Genomic DNA, 19,617 nt, shown 5'->3' on the forward strand with positions numbered 1-19,617 from the left:
AGCACTTTCACATCCATTGTAATCTTTTGTGACCTTTTGCATCCATTGTGACCTCTCGGTAATCCAAAGAGGTTAGGGCTGAGATGTTTAGCGGAGAAAGCAGCTGTTTTCCTACAATACTATCTTTGTAAATTTCTTAACCAACTTGCCTAATCATGATTTTGTGTTTCTGAAACAGTACTCATTCTGTGTCTTAGTCAACAAAGATTGAGTATAACTCATTTGTGACTGTAGGCCTCAGAATTTTCTTAGCATTTTTCCGTGCTTCTTGATCATATATAATTGTCATTACAACTTCAATATACAATGGTATAATTTACAGTTTTAGCCAAGGATTGGAAATAGAACTACAAACTTTGATGGTTTGATGATAGAAACTAAAAGCCTGTTGGATTTATTTTTTACTTTTAATTTTTTAATTGTAGTTGAATACAATGTTATGTTAGTTTCAGGTGTACAATATGATGATTCATCACTTATATACATTATGAATTGATCACCACTATACGTTTAGTATTTGTCTGCTCACCATACAAAGTTAATGCAGCATTAATTGACTATATTCCCTGTGCGGTACATTACATCCCATGGCTTACTTGTTTTGTAACTGGAAGTTGGTACTCGTAATCTCCTTCACCTATTTTGTCCTCCTCCGCATTCCTATCCTCTCTAAGCCAAATGGATTTTTCAAATTTGGGTATTTTCCAATAGCTCACATTATAAATAATGTTGCAGTTTAAACATTGTGCATATGTATTTCCATTTTGTTTGGGGTGTATCTTCAGCGTAAATTCCTAGAAGTGAATTATCGAGTTTAAGGATAAATGTTTGTGTAAAGTGAAGTGAAAGTGTTAGTCACTCAGTTGTGTCTGATTCTTTACGATTCCATGGGTTGTAGCCCACAGGGTTCTCTGTCCATGGAATTCTCCAGGCAACAATACTGGAGTGGGTTCAGTTCAGTTCAGTTCACTTCAGTCGCTCAGTCGTGTCCGACTCTTTGCGACCCCATAAACCGCAGCACGCCAGGCCTCCCTGTCCATCACCAACTCCCGGAATCCACCCAAATCCATGTCCATTGAGTCGGTGATGCCATCCAGCCATCTCATCCTCTGTTGTCCCCTTCTCCTCCTGCCCTCAATCTTTCCCAGCATCAGGGTCTTTTCAAATGAGTCAGCTCTTCACATCAGGGGGCCAAAGTATTGGAGTTTCAACTTCAACATCAGTCCTTCCAACGAACACCCAGGACTGATCTCCTTTAGGATGGACTGGTTGGATCTCCTTTCTGTCCAAGGAACTCTCAAAAGTCTTCTCCAACACCACAGTTCAAAAGCATCAATTCTTCGGCACTCAGCTTTCTTCACAGTCCAACTCTCACATCCATATGTGACCACTGGAAAAACCATAGCCTAGACAGACCTTTGTTGACAAAGTAATGTCTCTGCTTTTGAATATGCTATCTAGGTTTGTCATAACTTTCCTTCCAAGGAGTAAGCGTATTTTAATTTCATGGCTGCAGTCACCATGAAGTGATTTTGGAGCCCAGAAAAATAAAGTCAGCCACTGTTTCCACTGTTTCCCCAACTATTTGCCATGAAGTGATGGGACCAGATGCCATGATCTTTGTTTTCTGAATGTTGAGCTTTAAGCCAACTTTTTCACTCTCCTCTTTTGCTTTCATCAGGAGGCTTTTTAGTTCCTCTTCACTTTCTGCCATAAGGGTGGTGTCATCTGCATATCTGAGGTTATTGTTATTTCTCTCAGCTGTCTTGATTCCAGCTTGTGCTTCCTCCAGCCCAGCGTTTCTCACGATGTACTCTGCATATAAGTTAAATAAGCAGGGTGACAGTATACAGCCTTGACGTACTCCTTTTCCTATTTGGAACCAGTCTGTTGTTCCATGTCCAGTTCTAACTGTTGCTTCCTGACCTGCATATAGGTTTCTCAAGAGGCAGGTCAGGTGGTCTGGTATTCCCATCTCTTTCAGAATTTTCCAGTTTATTGTGATCCACACAGTCAAAGGCTTTGGCATAGTCAATAAAGCAGAAATAGATGTTTGTTACCATTCCCTTTTCCAGGGGATCTTCCAGACCCAGGGATTGAACCCCAGTGTCCTGCATTGGAGGCAGATTCTTTACTATCTGAGCTCCAGGGAAGCTAATGTATATGTAATTTTAATAGATATTGCCAGATTTCCTTCTATGAGGGTTATAAGCTCCCCATCCTAAGGACTGTATAAGAGTGCCTCTTTCCCACAGCCTTGGTTTTTTGTCATGCTTTTGAATCTTTGCCAGTCTGTTGGGTCTGAAATCGTATTTCAATGTAGTTTTAATCTGTATTTCACTTACTTTGACTTTATTGGAAAATGTCTACTTTTAAAAGCCAGCGTAAAGGCAGTACCACAACATAACTTAAAATTCAAAAGTGCTACTCAACAACATTTTGTGCTTATATTTGGCCAGTCATTGTCCTTTGAGCGTGGGCTTCCCAGGTAGTAAAGCACTGCCTGCCAAAGCAGGAGGCAGCAGGAGACGCGGGTTCAATTCCTAGGTCGGGAAGATTCCCTGGCGGAAGAAATGGCAACCCACTCCAGTATTCTTGCCTGGAGAATCCCATAGACAGAGGATCCTGGCAGGCTACAGTCCATGGGGTTGCAACAGAGTGGGATACTACTGAGCAACTGAGCCCGCATGTATGACCTTTGAAGAGACTAAGAACTTCAATCAGTAGAAGACCAGTCTTTTCTCTGAGTGGGGAATAGGAACTTACTGGTTAAAGAAAAGAAGGCTTTTTTTGGACAGCTTTGCCTTTACATTTTTTCCATTTTCTCATGGTCCTTGTAGGTGGGCCAGGTTCATGGTGGATTGATGGGAATTATTCAGAGATCCATGGTCAAGGCTTGTCCACATATCTGGTTTGAACGTTCAGAAATGAAGGACCGACACCTGGTTATTAGGAGGTAAGCAGTGACATTACTTGGTATCCATTGGGTTGGCATAAAATCTTGGCCTTCCCATCAAAGAGGGCAGAGCCAGCGGTACTAAAGGTTAACACTAAAACTAAGGGTTAAAACTAAAATATATGGACCTCTGTTTGTGGTTCGCCATTTCCAGTGAGTCACCTGTCTTAACTGGATTTAAAAAATTTTGAATTCTGTAGTCATGGTGGTATAGATGATGTGGTTAGAAGACCCATACATTTACATTGCCCTGACTTAGGTATTCCAGTCACTGAATTTCTAAAACTGAAAATTACTACCTTGAATGTAAGTAATTGGTAATGGTTGGCTGAATAAATAGATGGTTGATTGAGTATTTGCTGGATGTTATCACTTACACGCATCTAGAGATTGACAGGAAAAAGGCAAAATGGTTGTCTGAAGAGGCCTTACAAATAGCTGAGAAAAGAAGAGAAGTGACAGGCCAAGGAGAAAAGGAAAGATATGTGCATCTGAATGCAGAGTTCCAAAGAATAGCAAGAAGAGATAAGAAAGCCTTCCTTAGTGATCAATGCAAAGAAATAGAGGAAAACAATAGACTGGAAAGACTAGATTTCTTTAAGAAAATTAGAGATACCGAGGGAACATATCATGAAAAGATGGGCTTGATAAAGGACAGAAATGGTATGGACCTAACAGAAGCAGAAGATATTAAGAAGAGGTGGCAAGAATACACAGAAGAACTATACAAAAAAGCTCTTAATGATCCAGATAACCACGAACGGTGTCATCACTCACCTAGTGCAAGACATCCTGGAATGCGAAGTCAAGTGGGCCTTAGGAAGCATCACTAAGAACAAAGCTAGTGGAGGTGATGGAGTTCCAGCTGAGCTATTTCAAATCCTAAAAGATTGTGCTGTGAAGGTGCTGCACTCAATATGCCAGCAAATTTGGAAAACTCAGCAGTGGCCACAGGACTGGAAAAGGTCAGTTTTCATTTCAATCCCAAAGAAGGGCAACACTAAAGAATGTTCAAACTGCAGCACAATTGTGCTCATCTCACACACTAGCAATGTAATGCTCAAAATTCTCCAAGCCAGGCTTCAACAGTATGTGAACTGTGAACTTCCAGATGTTCAAGCTGGATTTAGAAAAGGCAGAGAAACCAGAGATCAAATTGCCAACAACCACTGGATCACTGAAAAAGCAAGAGAGTTCCAGAAAAACATCTACTCCTGCTTTATTTATTGACTATGCCAAAGCCTTTGACTTTGTGGATCACAACAAACTGTGGAAAATTTTTCAGGAGATGGGAATACCAGACCGCCTGACCTGCCTCCTAAGAAATCTGTATGCAGGTCAAGAAGCAATGGTTAGAATGGGATGTGGAACAACAGACTGGTTCCAAATCGGAAAAGAAGTATGTCAAGGCTGTATATTGTCACCCTGCTTATTTAACTTATATGCAGAATATATCATGCAGAATGCCTGCCTGGATGAAGCACAAGCTGGAATCAAGATTGCCGGGAGAAATATCAATAACCTCAGATATGCAGATGGCACCACACTTATGGCAGAAAGTGAAGAAGAAATAAAGAGCCTCTTGATGAAAGTGAAAGAGGAGAGTGAAAAAGTTGACTTCAAACTCAACTTTCAAGAAACTAAGATCATGACATCTGGTCCCATCACTTCATGGCAAGTAGATGAGGAAACAATGGAAACAGTGAGAAACTTTATTTTCTCGGGCTCCAAAATCACTGTAGATTGTGACTGCAGCCATGAAATTAAAAGACACTTGCTTCTTGGAAGAAAAGCTATGACCAACCTAGAAAGTGAAAAAAGAAAGTGAAAGTCGCTCACTTTCATTGTGAAAAGTGTCCAACTCTTTGTGACCCCATGGAATTCTCCAGGGCAGAATACTGGAATGGGTAGCCTTTCCCTTCTTTAGGGTATCTTCCCAGCCCAGGGATCTAACCCAGGTCCCCCACATTGCAGGTGGATTCTTTAGCAGCTGAGCCACAACCAACCTAGGCATCATATTAAAAAGCAGAGTCATTATTTACCAACAAAGGTCCATCTAGTCAAAGCTATGGTTTTTCCAGTAGTCAAGTATGGATGTGAGAGTTGGACCATAAAGCTCAGCCCCGAAGAATTGATGCTTTTGAACTGTGGTGTTGGAGAAGACTCTTGAGAGTCCCTTGGACTGCAAGGAGATCAAACCAGTCAATCCTACAGGAAATCAGACCTGACTATTCATTGGAAGGACTGATGCTGAAGCTGAAACTCTGAGTACTTTGGACATTTGATGTGAAGAGTTGTCTCATTGGAAAAGACCCTGATGCTGGGAAAGATGGAAGGCAGGAGGAGAAGGAGATGACAGAGGATGAGATGGTTGGATGGCATCACCGACTGGATGGATATGAGTTTGAGCAAGCTCCGGGAGTTGGAGATGGACAGACAGTCCTGGCATGCTGCAGTAGTCCTTGAGATTGCAAAAAGTTGGACACGACTGAGCAACTGAATTGAACTGAAAGGCAGACAGAGCTAGCACTCTTTATGGAACAGGAGAGGGAACTTCTGGGTCTTGGAGTGGAGTTAAGCTACCAGAAACCTTTGTTTGAAGCAGCTTTTTGCCTGAGACCTTTAACTGGAGGCACTCGAGTCATTGCTTCTGTAAATATGATGGTGGGCTATGCTTTTAAGAGTGAAATAGTACATACCTATTGAAATGTCTTTAAGGTTAGAGAACTATTCCCCATCTTGTGATTACTGAGCAGTGGTGTGCACGCTGGCAGTTGTAATCTATCTCAACTTTGTTAGCTCTTAATACTTGTATAGAAAGGGACCAACTTGTGTTTATTTCCTTTCTCTTCTCCTTATTGCTTTGCAATTATATTTGTGTTAGTAGAGAGTAAAGAATACCAAAGAGAGATTGGGATTGATGTATGTACACTACCATGTGTAAAATAGATAGTTAATGGGAAGCTGCTGTGTAGCACAGGGAGCTCAGCTCAGTGCTGTGTGATGATCTAGAGGGGTGGGATGGGGGTAGGGTGGGAGGGAGGCTCAAGAGGGAGGGTATATATGTATACTTATAGCTCATTCACGTTGTGGTACAGCAGAAATTAACACAATATTGTAAAGCAACTATATACCAATTTTAAAAAATTTGCATGATTTAATTGAACCTAAAAGAAAAGATACCAAAGGGGATTCCCACCTCTTTTTTTGAAGGTATAATTTAGATCGTTTATTTTTCTTCACAGACTAAAAGAACATATTGCTCATAAGAATGAATTACCCATATTAATCTTTCCTGAAGGTGAGAAGTGGGATTGCTTACCAAGCTATGGTTGATAACAACAGGTACCCACAGTATATGGGGAGCTGGATTGTTCTGGAGCTGGCATTCTTAGTCCAGATTTCTGCTGTCATTTAGGAATGGCATGGCCTCTCTGAGCCAGTAATTCCCTACTTTCTTATGAGGTTTGATGGAAATCATGGTACCTTTTTGATCTCAGAAGTTGTTTCTGGGTAATTAAGTTTGATGGGCTTCCCTGGTGGCTCAGATGGTGAAGAATGTGCCTGCAGTGCAGGAGACTTGGGTTCGATCCCTGGGTTTTGAAGATCCTCTGAGAAGGAAATGGCAACCCACTCCAGTATTCTTGGCTGGAGAATTCCATGGACAGAGGAGCCTGGCGGACTACAGTCCATGGGGCCCCAAAGAGTTGGACATGACTGAGTGACTAACAATTTTACTTTTAATGAACTTAGATAGGTATTCTCCATAACTTTATAAAGGTCCTTATTTTAAAATATATTGAAGTCGCCATCTGTTGTGAAGAAACTGTATCTTTAGAGTAGTCAACAATAAAGTAAAATTTGTTGTTAAACCTGCTTGCTGCTGCTGCTGCTGCTAAGTCGTTTCAGTTGTGTCTGACTCTGTGCAACCCCACAGACGGCAGCCCACCAGGCTCCCCTGTCCCTGGGATTCTCCAGGCAAGAACACTGGAGTGGGTTGCCATTTCTTTTTCCAATGCATGAAAGTGAAAAGTGAAAGTGAAGTCGCTCAGTCGTGTCCGACTCTTAGCGACCCCATGGACTGCAGCCTCCCAGGTTCCTCCGTCCGTGGGATTTTCCAGCCAAGAGTATTGGAGTGGGCTGCCATTTCCATCTCCAGCTAAACCTGCTTAGAACTGTTGAATTACTACTACTTAAACAGGAGTTAATTTGTAAAATGATAGTATTTAAAATATCTGTAATTTTAAAAAAAGTCTGTAATTTTGATGTGACCTGAATATTTTAAATTATTTTATAACAAAATATTTCCTTTTTAAATTGACTGCTTTAAAAAATTTCACTCCCTACTGATGTCCTTATAGGAACTTGTATCAACAATACTTCAGTCATGATGTTTAAAAAAGGAAGCTTTGAAATTGGAGGAACCATCCATCCAGTTGCCATTAAGGTAAGACAGATTACCCATTCTCACACCCCTCCCTGCCAAAGACAGTGACTTGGTCACTTTATTTTGATATAATTTCAAACTTAAGATTTGCAAAAATATGGAATACTTGTGTGCTCTTTGCTTCCCTGGTTGCTCAGACGGTAAAGAATCTGCCTGCAATGCAGGAGACACGAGTTTGATGCCTAAGTCGGGAGGATCCCCTGGGGAGGGAAGTGGCAACCCCCTCCAGTATTCTTGCCTGGAGAATTCCATGGACAGTGGAGGCTCATGGGCTACACAGTTCATGGGGTCATAAAGAATTGGGCACGACCGAGCATGTGCTCTTTATTCATATCCACCTGTTGTTTACATTTGTCCCATTTGCTTGATCCCTTTTTCCGGCTACTGATAAGGATATAGGTAAGTAGCGGTTGGGGGACACTATGTGCCAGGCCAGTGTCTGCCTACTGAGGACACTGTGATGAGCAATCAGATACTATTCCTACTTTCACCCACCTTCCAGGGAAGTGGGCAGACAGATATTTAAGAACCATGTCAATAACCCTCCAGTCTAAGAGCTCTGAGGCTCTAGTCAGGGGAGTTGCCCAGCCTGGTTTATTCTTTATTTTGGTTCTTTTCTTTTGTGAAAAGTTTCACTGGAATATAGTTGATTTACAGGCTGTGTTAGTTTCAGGTATTCCGCAAAGTGAATCCACTCAGTTATACATATATCCAGTCTTTTAAATTCTTTTCCCATAGAGGCTGTTATGGAGTATTGAGTAGACTTCCCTGTGCTATATAGTAGTGTGTTTATGTCAATCTCCGTCTCCCAATTTATCCGTCCCCTCCTTTACCCCCTGATGACCATAGGTTGTTTTCTACATCTTGTTTGCTCTTTGGATCCTTTACTTTACTTTGGATCAAGTGAAGTAGCTTTTTTTTTTTTTTTTTTTTTGGCAGGGGGCAGGTCTGATAGATGTTTGGCCTGTCATGTACTGGCAGGTAGAAGAGAAGCTGCCATTTAATTCCTAACTAGCATGCATTTTCTTTTCTCTTTTCACAGTATAATCCTCAGTTTGGTGATGCGTTTTGGAACAGTAGTAAATACAACATTGTGAGCTACCTGCTTCGAGTGATGACCAGCTGGGCCATCGTCTGTGACGTGTGGTACATGCCCCCCATGACCAGAGAGGTATTGCACAGATAACAGGTGCTTTATCTAATCAGATGAGGGTGAGAAAACCTTTACCTGCACATGTGGGTGTCTCCCTTCCTCACATCAGTTGAAGTTGGACTTTCTGCTTTCTCAGCAAAAGAGTCATTTAAAAAAAATGTATCTAGTGCTCTGCAAAGTCATGCTGGTTTTAGATCAGGAGAATTCTTTTCCATAATACTTTCTACCATTGTTGTTGGTTTATTGAACCTAGAGATACTGTAGAATGTTGTATCTTGAATAAGTCTAGTAAAGAGCATAATATATATATGTGATAAAGATATTAAACAAAAACAGCACTGCATTTTCTTGATGGACAAATGATATTTGCTATAATTCAGAATAGAGCATATTTGAGTTAAAAATGTGAATATTATACTTTAAAACAAATCTAAGTGATTGTGAGACATTTGAAAGCATTGTTTGAGAACTCTATCTTCAGGATGTACTGGTAATTTTTTATTCCAGGAAGGAGAAGACGCAGTCCAGTTTGCTAACAGGGTTAAGTCTGCTATTGCTGTACAAGGAGGATTGACTGAACTTCCTTGGTAAGAAATTTTTCAGAAGTATTATTACTTAAAAAAAAGATGTCATTTATTATGCTTGTTAGCTGGAGGTTTAGCTGACATTGACAGTGGTTTATACAGCATAACGATGGCTTAAATAAGATAGAATTTTATCTCCCATACTTCATCATAGGCAGCCTAGACTGGTATAACAGCTCATTTTGTATTGATCTACCATCCTCAGTATGGTCCAAGACGACTGCCCAGTGAGTACAATAACATGACTAGCAGGGAAGAACTAAAACAAGAAGGATGCATTCATGTGTTTAAGAGCAAAAGCTGGAAGTTGGACATACCACTTCCACTTCTGTCTGTTGACTCGAACTCAAGTCACGTGATAACACCTTGCTGCAGAGGAGGCTCAGAAATGTAGTCTTTGTTCTTTGGCCACATTAGTGGCTCAGTCATGTCCAACTCTTTGCAACCCCATAAACTGGGGCTTGCCAGGCTCCTCTGTCCATGTAATTCTCCAGGCAAGAGTACTGGAATGGGTTGCCATTTCTTTCTCCAGGGGATCTTCCCTACCCAGGGATCAAACCCGGGTCTCCTGCATTGCAGGCAGACTCTGTCCTGTCAGAGCCACCAGGGGACCTCCTGCTTGGCCATATGTCTAACTAAAATTTAGGGATCTTTCACTGAAGAAGAAAGTGGGATTGGATTTGAGGGAAATGTATCTTTGAAGGCAGGGGGCAACTTACAAACTTGTTCTTATTTATCTCCAGCTGTAATTATATTAAAGAAAACTTAAAAACTTGACAGGAAATAAGTGAAATATTTTAAGTATGGATATCTATGGCTTTAGTTTTATGTTTTTTTTAAGAAAGAATATAGGTGAGAGTATTAATCTGATCAGGCTGCCAGAACAAGCTCCCATAGACTGGGTGGCTTAAACAACAGAAATTTATTTTGTCTCATTGCTGAAGGCTGGAAGCTCTCTGGTGTGTCTTCTTACACGGGCACTGTTCCTGTCTTGAGGGCCCATCCCTGATGACCTCATCTATGCCTAACTGGCTCCTCAAAGCTCCATCTCCAAATACTGTATTATTGAAGGTTAGGGCTTCAGTACCTGAATTTTGGGGGGCACATGCAAACATTTAGCCTGTGTCAGTGAGGGTTGAATATCCCTAGGTTATAATGGGAGATTAAATTTGTATATACACACAGACATTGTTTTAGCATATTTAGCACAAAAACAGTCCATTCGTTAAGTCCTGTGCATTTAATAAAGTCCCTGCTATCTATCTATTTGGTGTTTTGAAAACACTTGACGTGAGAAGTTCACGAGAGGCAATTTTGGGAGTGTCGTGGAGCAGGATGTGGCTAGCTAAGTCAGGCTGTCAGCTAGGCAGCCAAAACCTTCTGACCCGGCAGAGGGACCCAGGACTGCTTAGGGATTAAGCCTATGGAAGAAGGGCTGCCTGGATTCTTATATACCCTTTAATGCAAGGGTGGGGAATATATCTAAAATAATTTCATCAATTCACGTATCTTGAACATAACTAATTTCACCCACGAAAGTCTGTTTCTGGCATCTGTCATGCTAATTAACAAGCCACTAACTTCTGTAGTGAAAGTGAGTGAGTGAAGTCGCTCAGTCGTGTCCGACTCTTTGCGACCCCATAGACTGTAGCCTACCAGGCTCCTACGTCCATGGGATTTTCCAGGCAAGAGTACTGGAGTGGGTTGCCATTTCCTTCTCCAGAGGATCTTCCCGACTCAGGGATTGAAGCCTGGTCTCCCATATTGTAGGCAGACACTTGACCATCTGAGCCACCAGGGAAGCCCATTTTTAAATTCACTATGCTAATTAACAAAGCTTGGAAAGTTGATGGGAGATCAAGATAGTGGAAGCCTTATAGTGGCACCTCTGGAGGGTGGCCTTCTGATGAAATGCCTGGCTGACCACTCTGGGGCTATGAGTTCTTGATTCAGGGCAACTCCTTGAACTATGGTTAAGATAGGTTAGGACTAACATTCTTATTACACTCTCTAAACTGGAATATGTGAAACTAAATTGCAGACATCCTATTGAAACCAGGTGACTCAGAGTGGGACTTCAGTCCATGTGGCCGGGACTTGAACTCCGCCTAAACCTAGATTGGGGCTTGAGCCCACTGTCTTTAAATTAGAATCACTCACCTGATGTCTGGGGTTACTGAGGCTCAGGTACTTTGTGTCTCAGTGCAGAAGAAATTCAGTAAGAGGCAAAGTGATAGGCAACAAGTAATTTGTTACTATAGGACAGTTGAGGAAATGCAAACAGGCGGGTTGCCTGTCCCACAATTTAAGTGGTCCACAATTTTATAATCAAAGGAAAATGAGGGAGAGGAAAAGACTGTCTTCTCTGAGTAGAGGTCAGGCTTACATCATTAGCTCCTCCTTTGTATTGGGCGGGAGAGTGTCTGACCCAGAAGGTCAAACTGGGACTATCATAGCTTATTCAAATCAGTAGAGGAGTGGTAATGTTTTTCTTTCACCTGATGACCTGGGGAATGTCTCATGCTTTTTATTTATGGCTTTATAGCAAAACAAGCCTGCTTCATTCCATGATAATCCCATAGTTTTCTTGAGCAATCATTAACTTACAGTGGTCTCCCAAAATCTCCTAAGTTTCTCTGTCTGTCTGTAGTCCCATACCGAGACCTTTACAACTACCTGTTGTTGTTTAGTCCCTCAGTCGTGTCTGACTCTTTGTGATCCCACGAACTGCAGCACTCCAGGCTTCCCTGTCCCTCACTATCTCCCAGAATTTGCTCGAACTCATGTCCATTGAGTCGGTGATGCCAACCAACAATCTCATTCTCTGTCGCCCCCTTCTTCTCCTGCCCTGTCTTTCCCAGCATGAGGGTTTTTTCCAATGAGTCAGCTCTTTGCAGCAGGTGATCAAAGTATTGGGGCATATTCAGGGTTGGTTTCCTTTAGGATTGACTGGTTTGATCTCCTTGCAGTCCAAGGGACTCTCATGAATCTTACTAGCACCACAATTTGAAAGCATCAGTTCTTTGGTGCTCAGCCTTCTTTATGGTTCAACTCTCATATCTGTACATGATGACACCACCCTTATGGCAGAAAGTGAAGAGGAACTAAAAAGCCTCTTGATGAAAGTGAAAGTGGAGAGTGAAAAAGTTGGCTTAAAGCTCAACATTCAGAAAACGAAGAGTATGGCATCCGGTCCCATCACTTCATGGGAAATAGATGGGGAAACAGTGGAAACAGTGTCAGACTTTATTTTTGGGGGCTCCAAAATCACTGCAGATGGTGACTGCAGCCATGAAATTAAAAGACACTTACTCCTTGGAGGGAAAGTTATGACCAACCTAGATAGCATATTCAAAAGCAGAGACATTACTTTGCCAACAAAGGTCCGTCTAGTCAAGGCTATGGTTTTTCCTGTGGTCATGTATGGATGTGAGAGTTGGATTGTGAAGAAAGCTGAGCGCCAAAGAATTGATGCTTTTGAACTGTGGTGTTGGAGAAGACTCTTGAGAGTCCCTTGGACTGCAAGGAGATCCAACCAGTCCATTCTGAAGGAGATCAGCCCTGGGATTTCTTTGGAGGGAATGATGCTGAAGCTGAAACTCCAGTACTTTGGCCACCTCATGTGAAGAGTTGACTCATTGGAAAAGACTCTGATGCCGGGAGGGACTGGGGGCAGGAGGAGAAGGGGACGACAGAGGATGAGATGGCTGGATGGCATCACTGACTTGATGGACGTGAGTCTGAGTGAACTCTGGGAGTTTGTGATGGACAGGGAGGCCTGGCCTGCTGCGATTCATGGGGTCGCAAAGAGTCGGACACGACTGAGCGACTGAACTGAACTGAACTGAACTGAACTGGAAAAACCATAGCTTTGACTAGACGGACCTTTCTTGAGCAATCAGTCTCCCAAAGTTTCCTTGGATTCTGTATCTATCTATAGTCCCCTACTGGGACCTTTACAACTACCTGTATAAGTCTCCTATTTTATCCTTATCACTGCCATCAGGAAATGAACAGGCTTACCAATGCTCTAGTTTACAGATGTCTTAGTGACCCATGTTCATATGTATAACTGGCTTCCTTTTCCTCATCCATTGTTTTCTATTCTTTATCCCCCTTCCTTTTACTTGACATCCTAACCCTGCTCCTGTCCTGAGGCCATTATGAAAAGCTTAGAGCTTTGGATCTGTAGCCTCAGATACCAAGAAAAGGAAGAAAGCCTTGAGAAACAAAAAGAGCCTAAGGGAGTTAGCTCCAGGACAGACTGTCCTCAGACAGATTGGCTTGAATAGCATGGCAGAAATGATCCTCATAGTTTTTAAATTGCCTTTTATCAGGCTACATGCAGTTTTATTAAAAAAAAAAAAAGTTACTTTTAATTACCTAGACTCATCTTTTAAAAGAAAATAAGTTCACTGCCTTTCCGGTTATATTTGTCATTCATCTGTTGGGTATGAATTAACATGTCTAGATTTCCGCCCCCCTCCCCAGATTAAATGAGAACTTAATAGAAACATCTTTTTAAAAATTATTAGGTGACTATTTTTTAAATGTATTGATTTATTTTTGGCTCTGCTGGCTTGTTGCCGCAGGTGGGCTTTCTTTAGTTGTGGTGAGTAGGGGCTGTCTCTAGTAGCGGGGCATGAGTTTCTCATTGCAGTGGCTTCTCTTGTTGCAGATGTCAATTAAAAAAGATGCACCATGTGAGAGTTGCAAGTTAAGTTTTATTTAGGGTGAAATGAGGACTGTAGCCCAGGAGACAGCACCTCAGATTGCTCTGAGAGACTACTCCAAAGAGGTAGTGGGGGAAGGTCAGTATATAAGATTTTGGTGAATCAAGCACTTTACAAAAGGTTTCTTGCTCGTCATGAAGAGCTGATGTCATCGTGAAGGAACTTTTAGATTTTCTAGATATGAAGAGATGCAAAGATTGGGATCATGAAATCAGTTCCTGAAAATACCTAACTATCTAAAGGCCTGTTCTGTCAGATTCCGTGGAGCACAGAGTGCCTCACTCTCTACCCTAAACTCCCTCAGGGGTTGTTGAGAGTCAACAGCTGCAGCAGCACAGAGTTCAGTCTCCTCAGAGGCAGATGGCAAATGCTCTTGTTGTTGATCGGTTCAGTTCAGTTCAGTCGCTCAGTTGTGTCTGACTCTTTGCAACCCCATGAATCGCAGCACACCAGGCCTCCCTGTCCATCACCAACTTCCAGAGTTCACTCAAACCCATGTCCATTGAGTCGGTGATGCCATCCAGCCATCTCATCCTCTGTCGTCCCCTTCTCCTCCTCCCCCCAATCCCTCCCAGCATCAGAGTCTTTTCCAATGAGTCAACTCTTCACATGAGGTGGCCAAAGTACTGGAGTTTCAGCTTTAGCATCAGTCCTTCCAAAGAACACCCAGGACTGATCTCCTTTAGAATGGACTGGCTGGATCTCCTTGCAGTTCAAGGGACTCTCAAGAGTCTTCTCCAACACCACAGTTCAAAAGCATCAATTCTTCGGCGCTCAGCTTTCTTCACAATCCAACTCTCACATCCATACATGACCAAAGGAAAAACCATAGCCTTGACTAGATGGACCTTTGTTGGCAAAGTAATATCTCTGCTTTTGAATATGCTATCTAAGTTGGTCATAACTTTCCTTCCAAAGACTAAGTGTCTTTTAATTTCATGGCTGCAGTCACCATCTGCAGTGATTTTGGAGCCCCCAAAAATAAAGTCTGACACTGTTTCCACTGTTTCCCCATCTATTTCCCGTGAAGTGATGGGACCAGATGCCATGATCTTCGTTTTCTGAATGTTGAGCTTTAAGCCAACTTTTTCACTCTCCTCTTTCACTTTCATCAAGAGGCTTTTTAGTTCCTCTTCACTTTCTGCTATAAGGGTGGTGTCATCTGCATATCTGAGGTTATTGATATTTCTCCCGGCAGTCTTGATTGCAGCTTGTGCTTCCTCCAGCCACTGGCAAATGCTCTTGGCAAGTACTAGTCTGTGGTTGACACAGAGCGTGGGTTCTAGGCGCACAGATTTCAGTAGTTGCAGGACATGGGCTCAGGAGGTTGGTGCACGGCTTAGTTGCCCCTCGGCATGTGGGATCCTCCCAGACCAGGGGTCTAACCTGTGTCCCCTGCATTGACAGGTGGATTCTTAACCACAGGATCACCAGGGAAGTCCTCAATTGTATCATCTTACACTGGCTTTTATATTCAGCTGCTGCCCTCCTTAAGTACTAAGATCTCCTGCCATTGCAAAGGGGAATTGAGTAAAGCTTTGAAGTCTCGAGGGGGTGACGAGTCACAGTTGGAGTGCTTAGAGCAGTGGCTCAGATGGTAAAGCGTCTGCCTGCAGTGCAGGAGACCCAGGTTCCATCCCTGGGTCGGGAAGATCCCCTGGAGAGGGAAATGGCAACCCACTCCATTACTCCTGCCTGGAAAATTCCATGGATGGAGGAACCTGGTAGGCTACAGTCCATGGGCTCGCAAAGAGTTTGACCCAACTGAGTGACTTCACTTTCACTTTCTTTAGAAGGGAGATGCTCAGGATTTTCAAGGACAGATTTCGCTAATTGATTTGTTGCCCTTTTTGGCCTGGAGCTCAGAAAAGGAGGGATGGCCTTTCTTCTGGCTCTCTGTTTGTTAGTTCTTACCAACCATCCTGGATGACATCACCGACTCGATGGACATGAGTTTGAGTAAGCTCTGGGAATTGGTGATGGACAGAGAAGCTGGGTGTGCTGCATTCCATGGGGTCACAAAGAGTCAGACATGACTAAGTGACTGAACTGAACTGGTAACTCAGCTGGTAAAAAATCCGCCTACAATGCAGGAGACCCTGGTTCGATTCCTGTGTCAGGAAGATCCCCTGGAGATGGGATAGGCTACCCATTCCAGTATTCTTGGACTTTCCTGGTGGCTCAGACAGTAAAGAATCCACCTGCAATGCCGGAGACCTGGGTTTGATCCCTGGGTTGTAAAGATCCCCTGGAGGCGGGCATGGCAACCCACACCAGTATTCTTGCCTGGAGAATCCCCACAGACAGAGAAGCCTGGTGGGCTACAGTCCATGGGGTCGCAAAGAATTGGACTTGACTGAGCGACTAAGCACCGCACACATTGCTTTTATGTGAATTCTGAATAGTAAGAACTAAGAAAGGGAGGGAGAGCCAGAGGAAAGGCCATTCCTCCTTTTCTGAGGTCCAGGCCAAAACAGGCAACAAGTCAATTAGCAACATCTCTCCTTGAGCAGCCAAAACAGGCAACAAGTCAGTTAACCAACATCTGTTCTTGAGCAGATGCTGAGCGGTACCAGGGAAGCCCCTAAATGCTATGTATAGTGAGAAGCATCTCCTGTGGATAAAAGAGGCTCTTGTGGACAATTCTGGAGGTCTCATGACAACTTCTAACCTTATTTCATGGAAATTTCCTACAGCTGACCCCCTGGAAGATTTGTGGGCCAAAGTCCATTTTTAAAGTTGAGGACTTCGTGGTGGACCATGTCTTAGTTTTGACTCTAGATGCCTGAACGTTACAGCGGACTCAGGCTGCCTTCTGTTTGTAGGTCAAGTTCCGTCTTCACAGCATTGAGTTCACTGGCTGACCTGTGAAACACCCATCATCATTAGAGAGCATTTGGTAAACATTCATGCTTAGCTGGGTTAAAATTAAACAGGCAGAGAATAAAGTAAGCACCTTCTTGGTCCATGGTCTCCTGGGAATTAAAATCTAAAGTGTGAGATTAGGAGAGAGTAGATCCAGATAATCCAGTCTTCTTCCAGGTCTTCCAACTTGTTTCTTTGTATTGTCAAAAGGAAGAAAGACATACACAGTCCTTTTAACTTTGGCAGGTCTGATTTTTACCACCCTGAAGCGAGTTCAAAGATTCGTAGGCTCTGAATTAAGGAATGCTGCTTACATAGGCACTGTGATTGGTTGAATGCCATTTATGTTTTTGTTGCTTGTTTTATTTTAGTCTCTTTTGGAATATGGAAGATTATCAATACTTACAATAGAGCACTTTGAATCAAAACATGACTTGTTAGACACAGGATTAGATTTGAATCATGAGCACATTTCTTTTTGAGGAATTTACCCCACCCCCACCCCCACACACAGCACCTTCATCATTTCTTATATGTGTATTTATAGTGAGACCAGGGAAACCCAGTAACTCAGACGGTAAAGCATCTGCCTGGAATGCAGGAGACCTGGGTTTGATACCTGGGTCGGGAAGATCCCCTGGAGAAGGAAATGGCAACCCACTCCAGTGTTCTTGCCTGGAGAATCCCATGGACGGAGGAGCCTGGTGGGCTACAGTCCGTGGGGTTGCAATGAGTCGGACATGAGTGAGCGACTAACATACACATAGGCCTATTTAGATGAAAAAGTCTAGTACTTGGCTTTCCTTGGGGAAAAAGATAAACAGTCCAAGTTTTAATATAGCATCCAAATATGGAAGATAGCAGCCCTAACTTCTAAAAAAGAAACTGAGCAGTGAAATTGTGCTTAATTCTTACCAAACATCAAAGAGATTGTTCCTTCCTTTAAGTAGCACAGGTCTGGTTAAGCAGTAAAGCAGAGGCTGAAATCTGGGTCTTTCTGCTTCCAAATCCATTGTACTTTGCCTCCTCTCTGAGCATCTGCTCAATGCCATGGCACTGTGCAGCATGTATAAGTAGGTAGCCCTTTGAAATCATTGCTAGGAGTATTTATGTGTCTTTCTGTTCTCAGGGATGGAGGCCTGAAGAGAGCCAAGGTGAAGGACACCTTTAAGGAAGAGCAGCAGAAGAATTACAGCAAAATGATTGTGGGCAATGGATCTCTCAAGTCGGAATTGGACTGAATGCCATCCAGGCTTTGCAGAGCTAGTCCTTAGAGATGGAATGGGGTGGAGTTTTTTTTTTTTTTTTTGGCGAGGGGAGGAAAGGAGTGTGTTGTTTTGTTTTACTTTTTTTTTTTTTAATTGTTAACCTTTTCTGCAGGATGGTTGTCTCTACCTCCTCGTGCCAGAGGTGGAACCCATGGTGCCCTTCTTGGCTTTTGTTGTTATAGCATTAGCCGCATCAACTGTAAAGTAGTGTACTGAGTTTGAACTGATTCTGCCTTTTGTGAAATGACTGTGGCCTTGTGGATTGAATGAAGTATTTGTACTGGAAAAAGTTCTTCTATAAAACACTTTGGGAACTCATTGAGAGGGCAGTTCTCAAGAACATACCCCAAACTTTGTTCATGATTCGTTTTCACACGCCCTTCCCTTCCTACTTTCCTTAATTGCTTAAACAAGGATTGCATATTAGATTTGAATGGCTGTCATGGTTTTGTTCTACTACAAGGTTGAAAAGAAAAATGGAAGATAGTCTTTAAGAGAAAGGACAGCTTTGTGGCCCCTTGGTCTGAAAGTTGAAAGGAAATTAAATATTTTTTACTCGTGTGTTAGAAGAGACATCCTATTTGGTGAGCTTTACCAAAGAAAAGTGAATCCCCGTTACAGTGAGTGCGTATTTATATGTAGGTGACTTTCAAATAGACCTATGTTAGCCAGCAACTGGCGATAAAGCTTTTAGTTTTCCATGTTCCTATAGTAAAGATCTCTACCTGATGCCTCTCCCATCTGCTGATTTGTTTGATCCATGTCACCAAACACATTTCAAAGAGGAAGAGCCTCTGACAACCACCACCAGTCGCATTGAGTGTCTTCAGCAGAGGTGGGGGTGTTGTGAGTGAAGTGGGTGGCGCTGTTCCTCGCCCATTACCCCTTTGTCCTTTAGTTCAGAACTTTCCCATTTTCTTAAACAGGAAAATAAATGGTAAAATTACCTTTTGGAATCTGAGCCTTAAATCTTTTAAAAGGGAAAATCAGTGTTTCCCGACTGTGCCGCATAAGCAACGTTGATAGCAATCTAGTGCCATCAGAGTGTTATTTCTCTTCTGGGAACCATGTATAAAATGTGACACTGTCTTACGGTGAATATAAATAAATTCTATATTTCTAAACGTGTGTTGCGTTATTTTCTCCATACCTCAACTCTCTTGCCGCCTTTTGATTTTTGAGTAAAGTTAAATTTTTTCACATTATAATCAAGGATTGTTTTTTCATTTCAGTGATATAGTTCGATTTTATTAGACTGCAACGGCTGGAAAATAAGAAACATGGACCGTTGGTTTTGGTGTGTTTTTTTCCTCTTTTTTTGTTTTTAAGCTAAGTTTGTCTGGACTCTGACTCTTGGACCTTGTCTTGTGCAAAGACATAGACTTGGGTTGTTTTGCAAATGAACGCGGGCCCTTCTGTCTTAACTGAGATAGGCCTGCCCCAGCACTATCAGTGTGTATTCTCCTCAAGCTACATGGATTTGATCCCAAAGGAAAATTTGTGAACAGGTGACCATCACGGTCAGCTAGCCTTCTCTTCTTGCTTCCCCCCATCTTTTTCCTTTGTTCTTGCTTTAACCTTTGGCCCCACACCCCCAAAAAACTCTCCTGG

General features: G+C 42.5%; 2 protein-coding genes across 5 annotated transcripts in view; one reads left to right on the forward strand and one right to left on the reverse strand.

Moving 5' to 3' along the window:
- Positions 1-19,130, forward strand: part of GPAT3 (glycerol-3-phosphate acyltransferase 3) — a 69,864-nt gene extending 50,734 nt beyond the window's left edge. For all 4 annotated transcript variants that reach the window (XM_055588969.1, XM_055588971.1, XM_055588970.1 and 1 more), the window contains exons 8-13: positions 2,841-2,956; positions 6,202-6,257; positions 7,318-7,403; positions 8,446-8,574; positions 9,064-9,143; positions 17,868-19,130. In XM_055588969.1, the coding sequence (XP_055444944.1) occupies positions 2,841-2,956; positions 6,202-6,257; positions 7,318-7,403; positions 8,446-8,574; positions 9,064-9,143; positions 17,868-17,979 (579 nt within the window). In that variant the 3' untranslated portion in view covers positions 17,980-19,130. The remainder of the gene's footprint in view (positions 1-2,840; positions 2,957-6,201; positions 6,258-7,317; positions 7,404-8,445; positions 8,575-9,063; positions 9,144-17,867) is intronic.
- The window catches only part of ABRAXAS1 (abraxas 1, BRCA1 A complex subunit), a 257,244-nt gene that overhangs the window by 108,223 nt on the left and 129,404 nt on the right, over positions 1-19,617 (reverse strand). The gene's annotated exons all lie outside the window — the stretch shown is intronic.

The sequence above is a fragment of the Bubalus kerabau genome, chromosome 7 (genome assembly GCF_029407905.1).
Source record: "Bubalus kerabau isolate K-KA32 ecotype Philippines breed swamp buffalo chromosome 7, PCC_UOA_SB_1v2, whole genome shotgun sequence".
NCBI classification, from domain to species: Eukaryota; Metazoa; Chordata; class Mammalia; order Artiodactyla; family Bovidae; genus Bubalus; species Bubalus kerabau.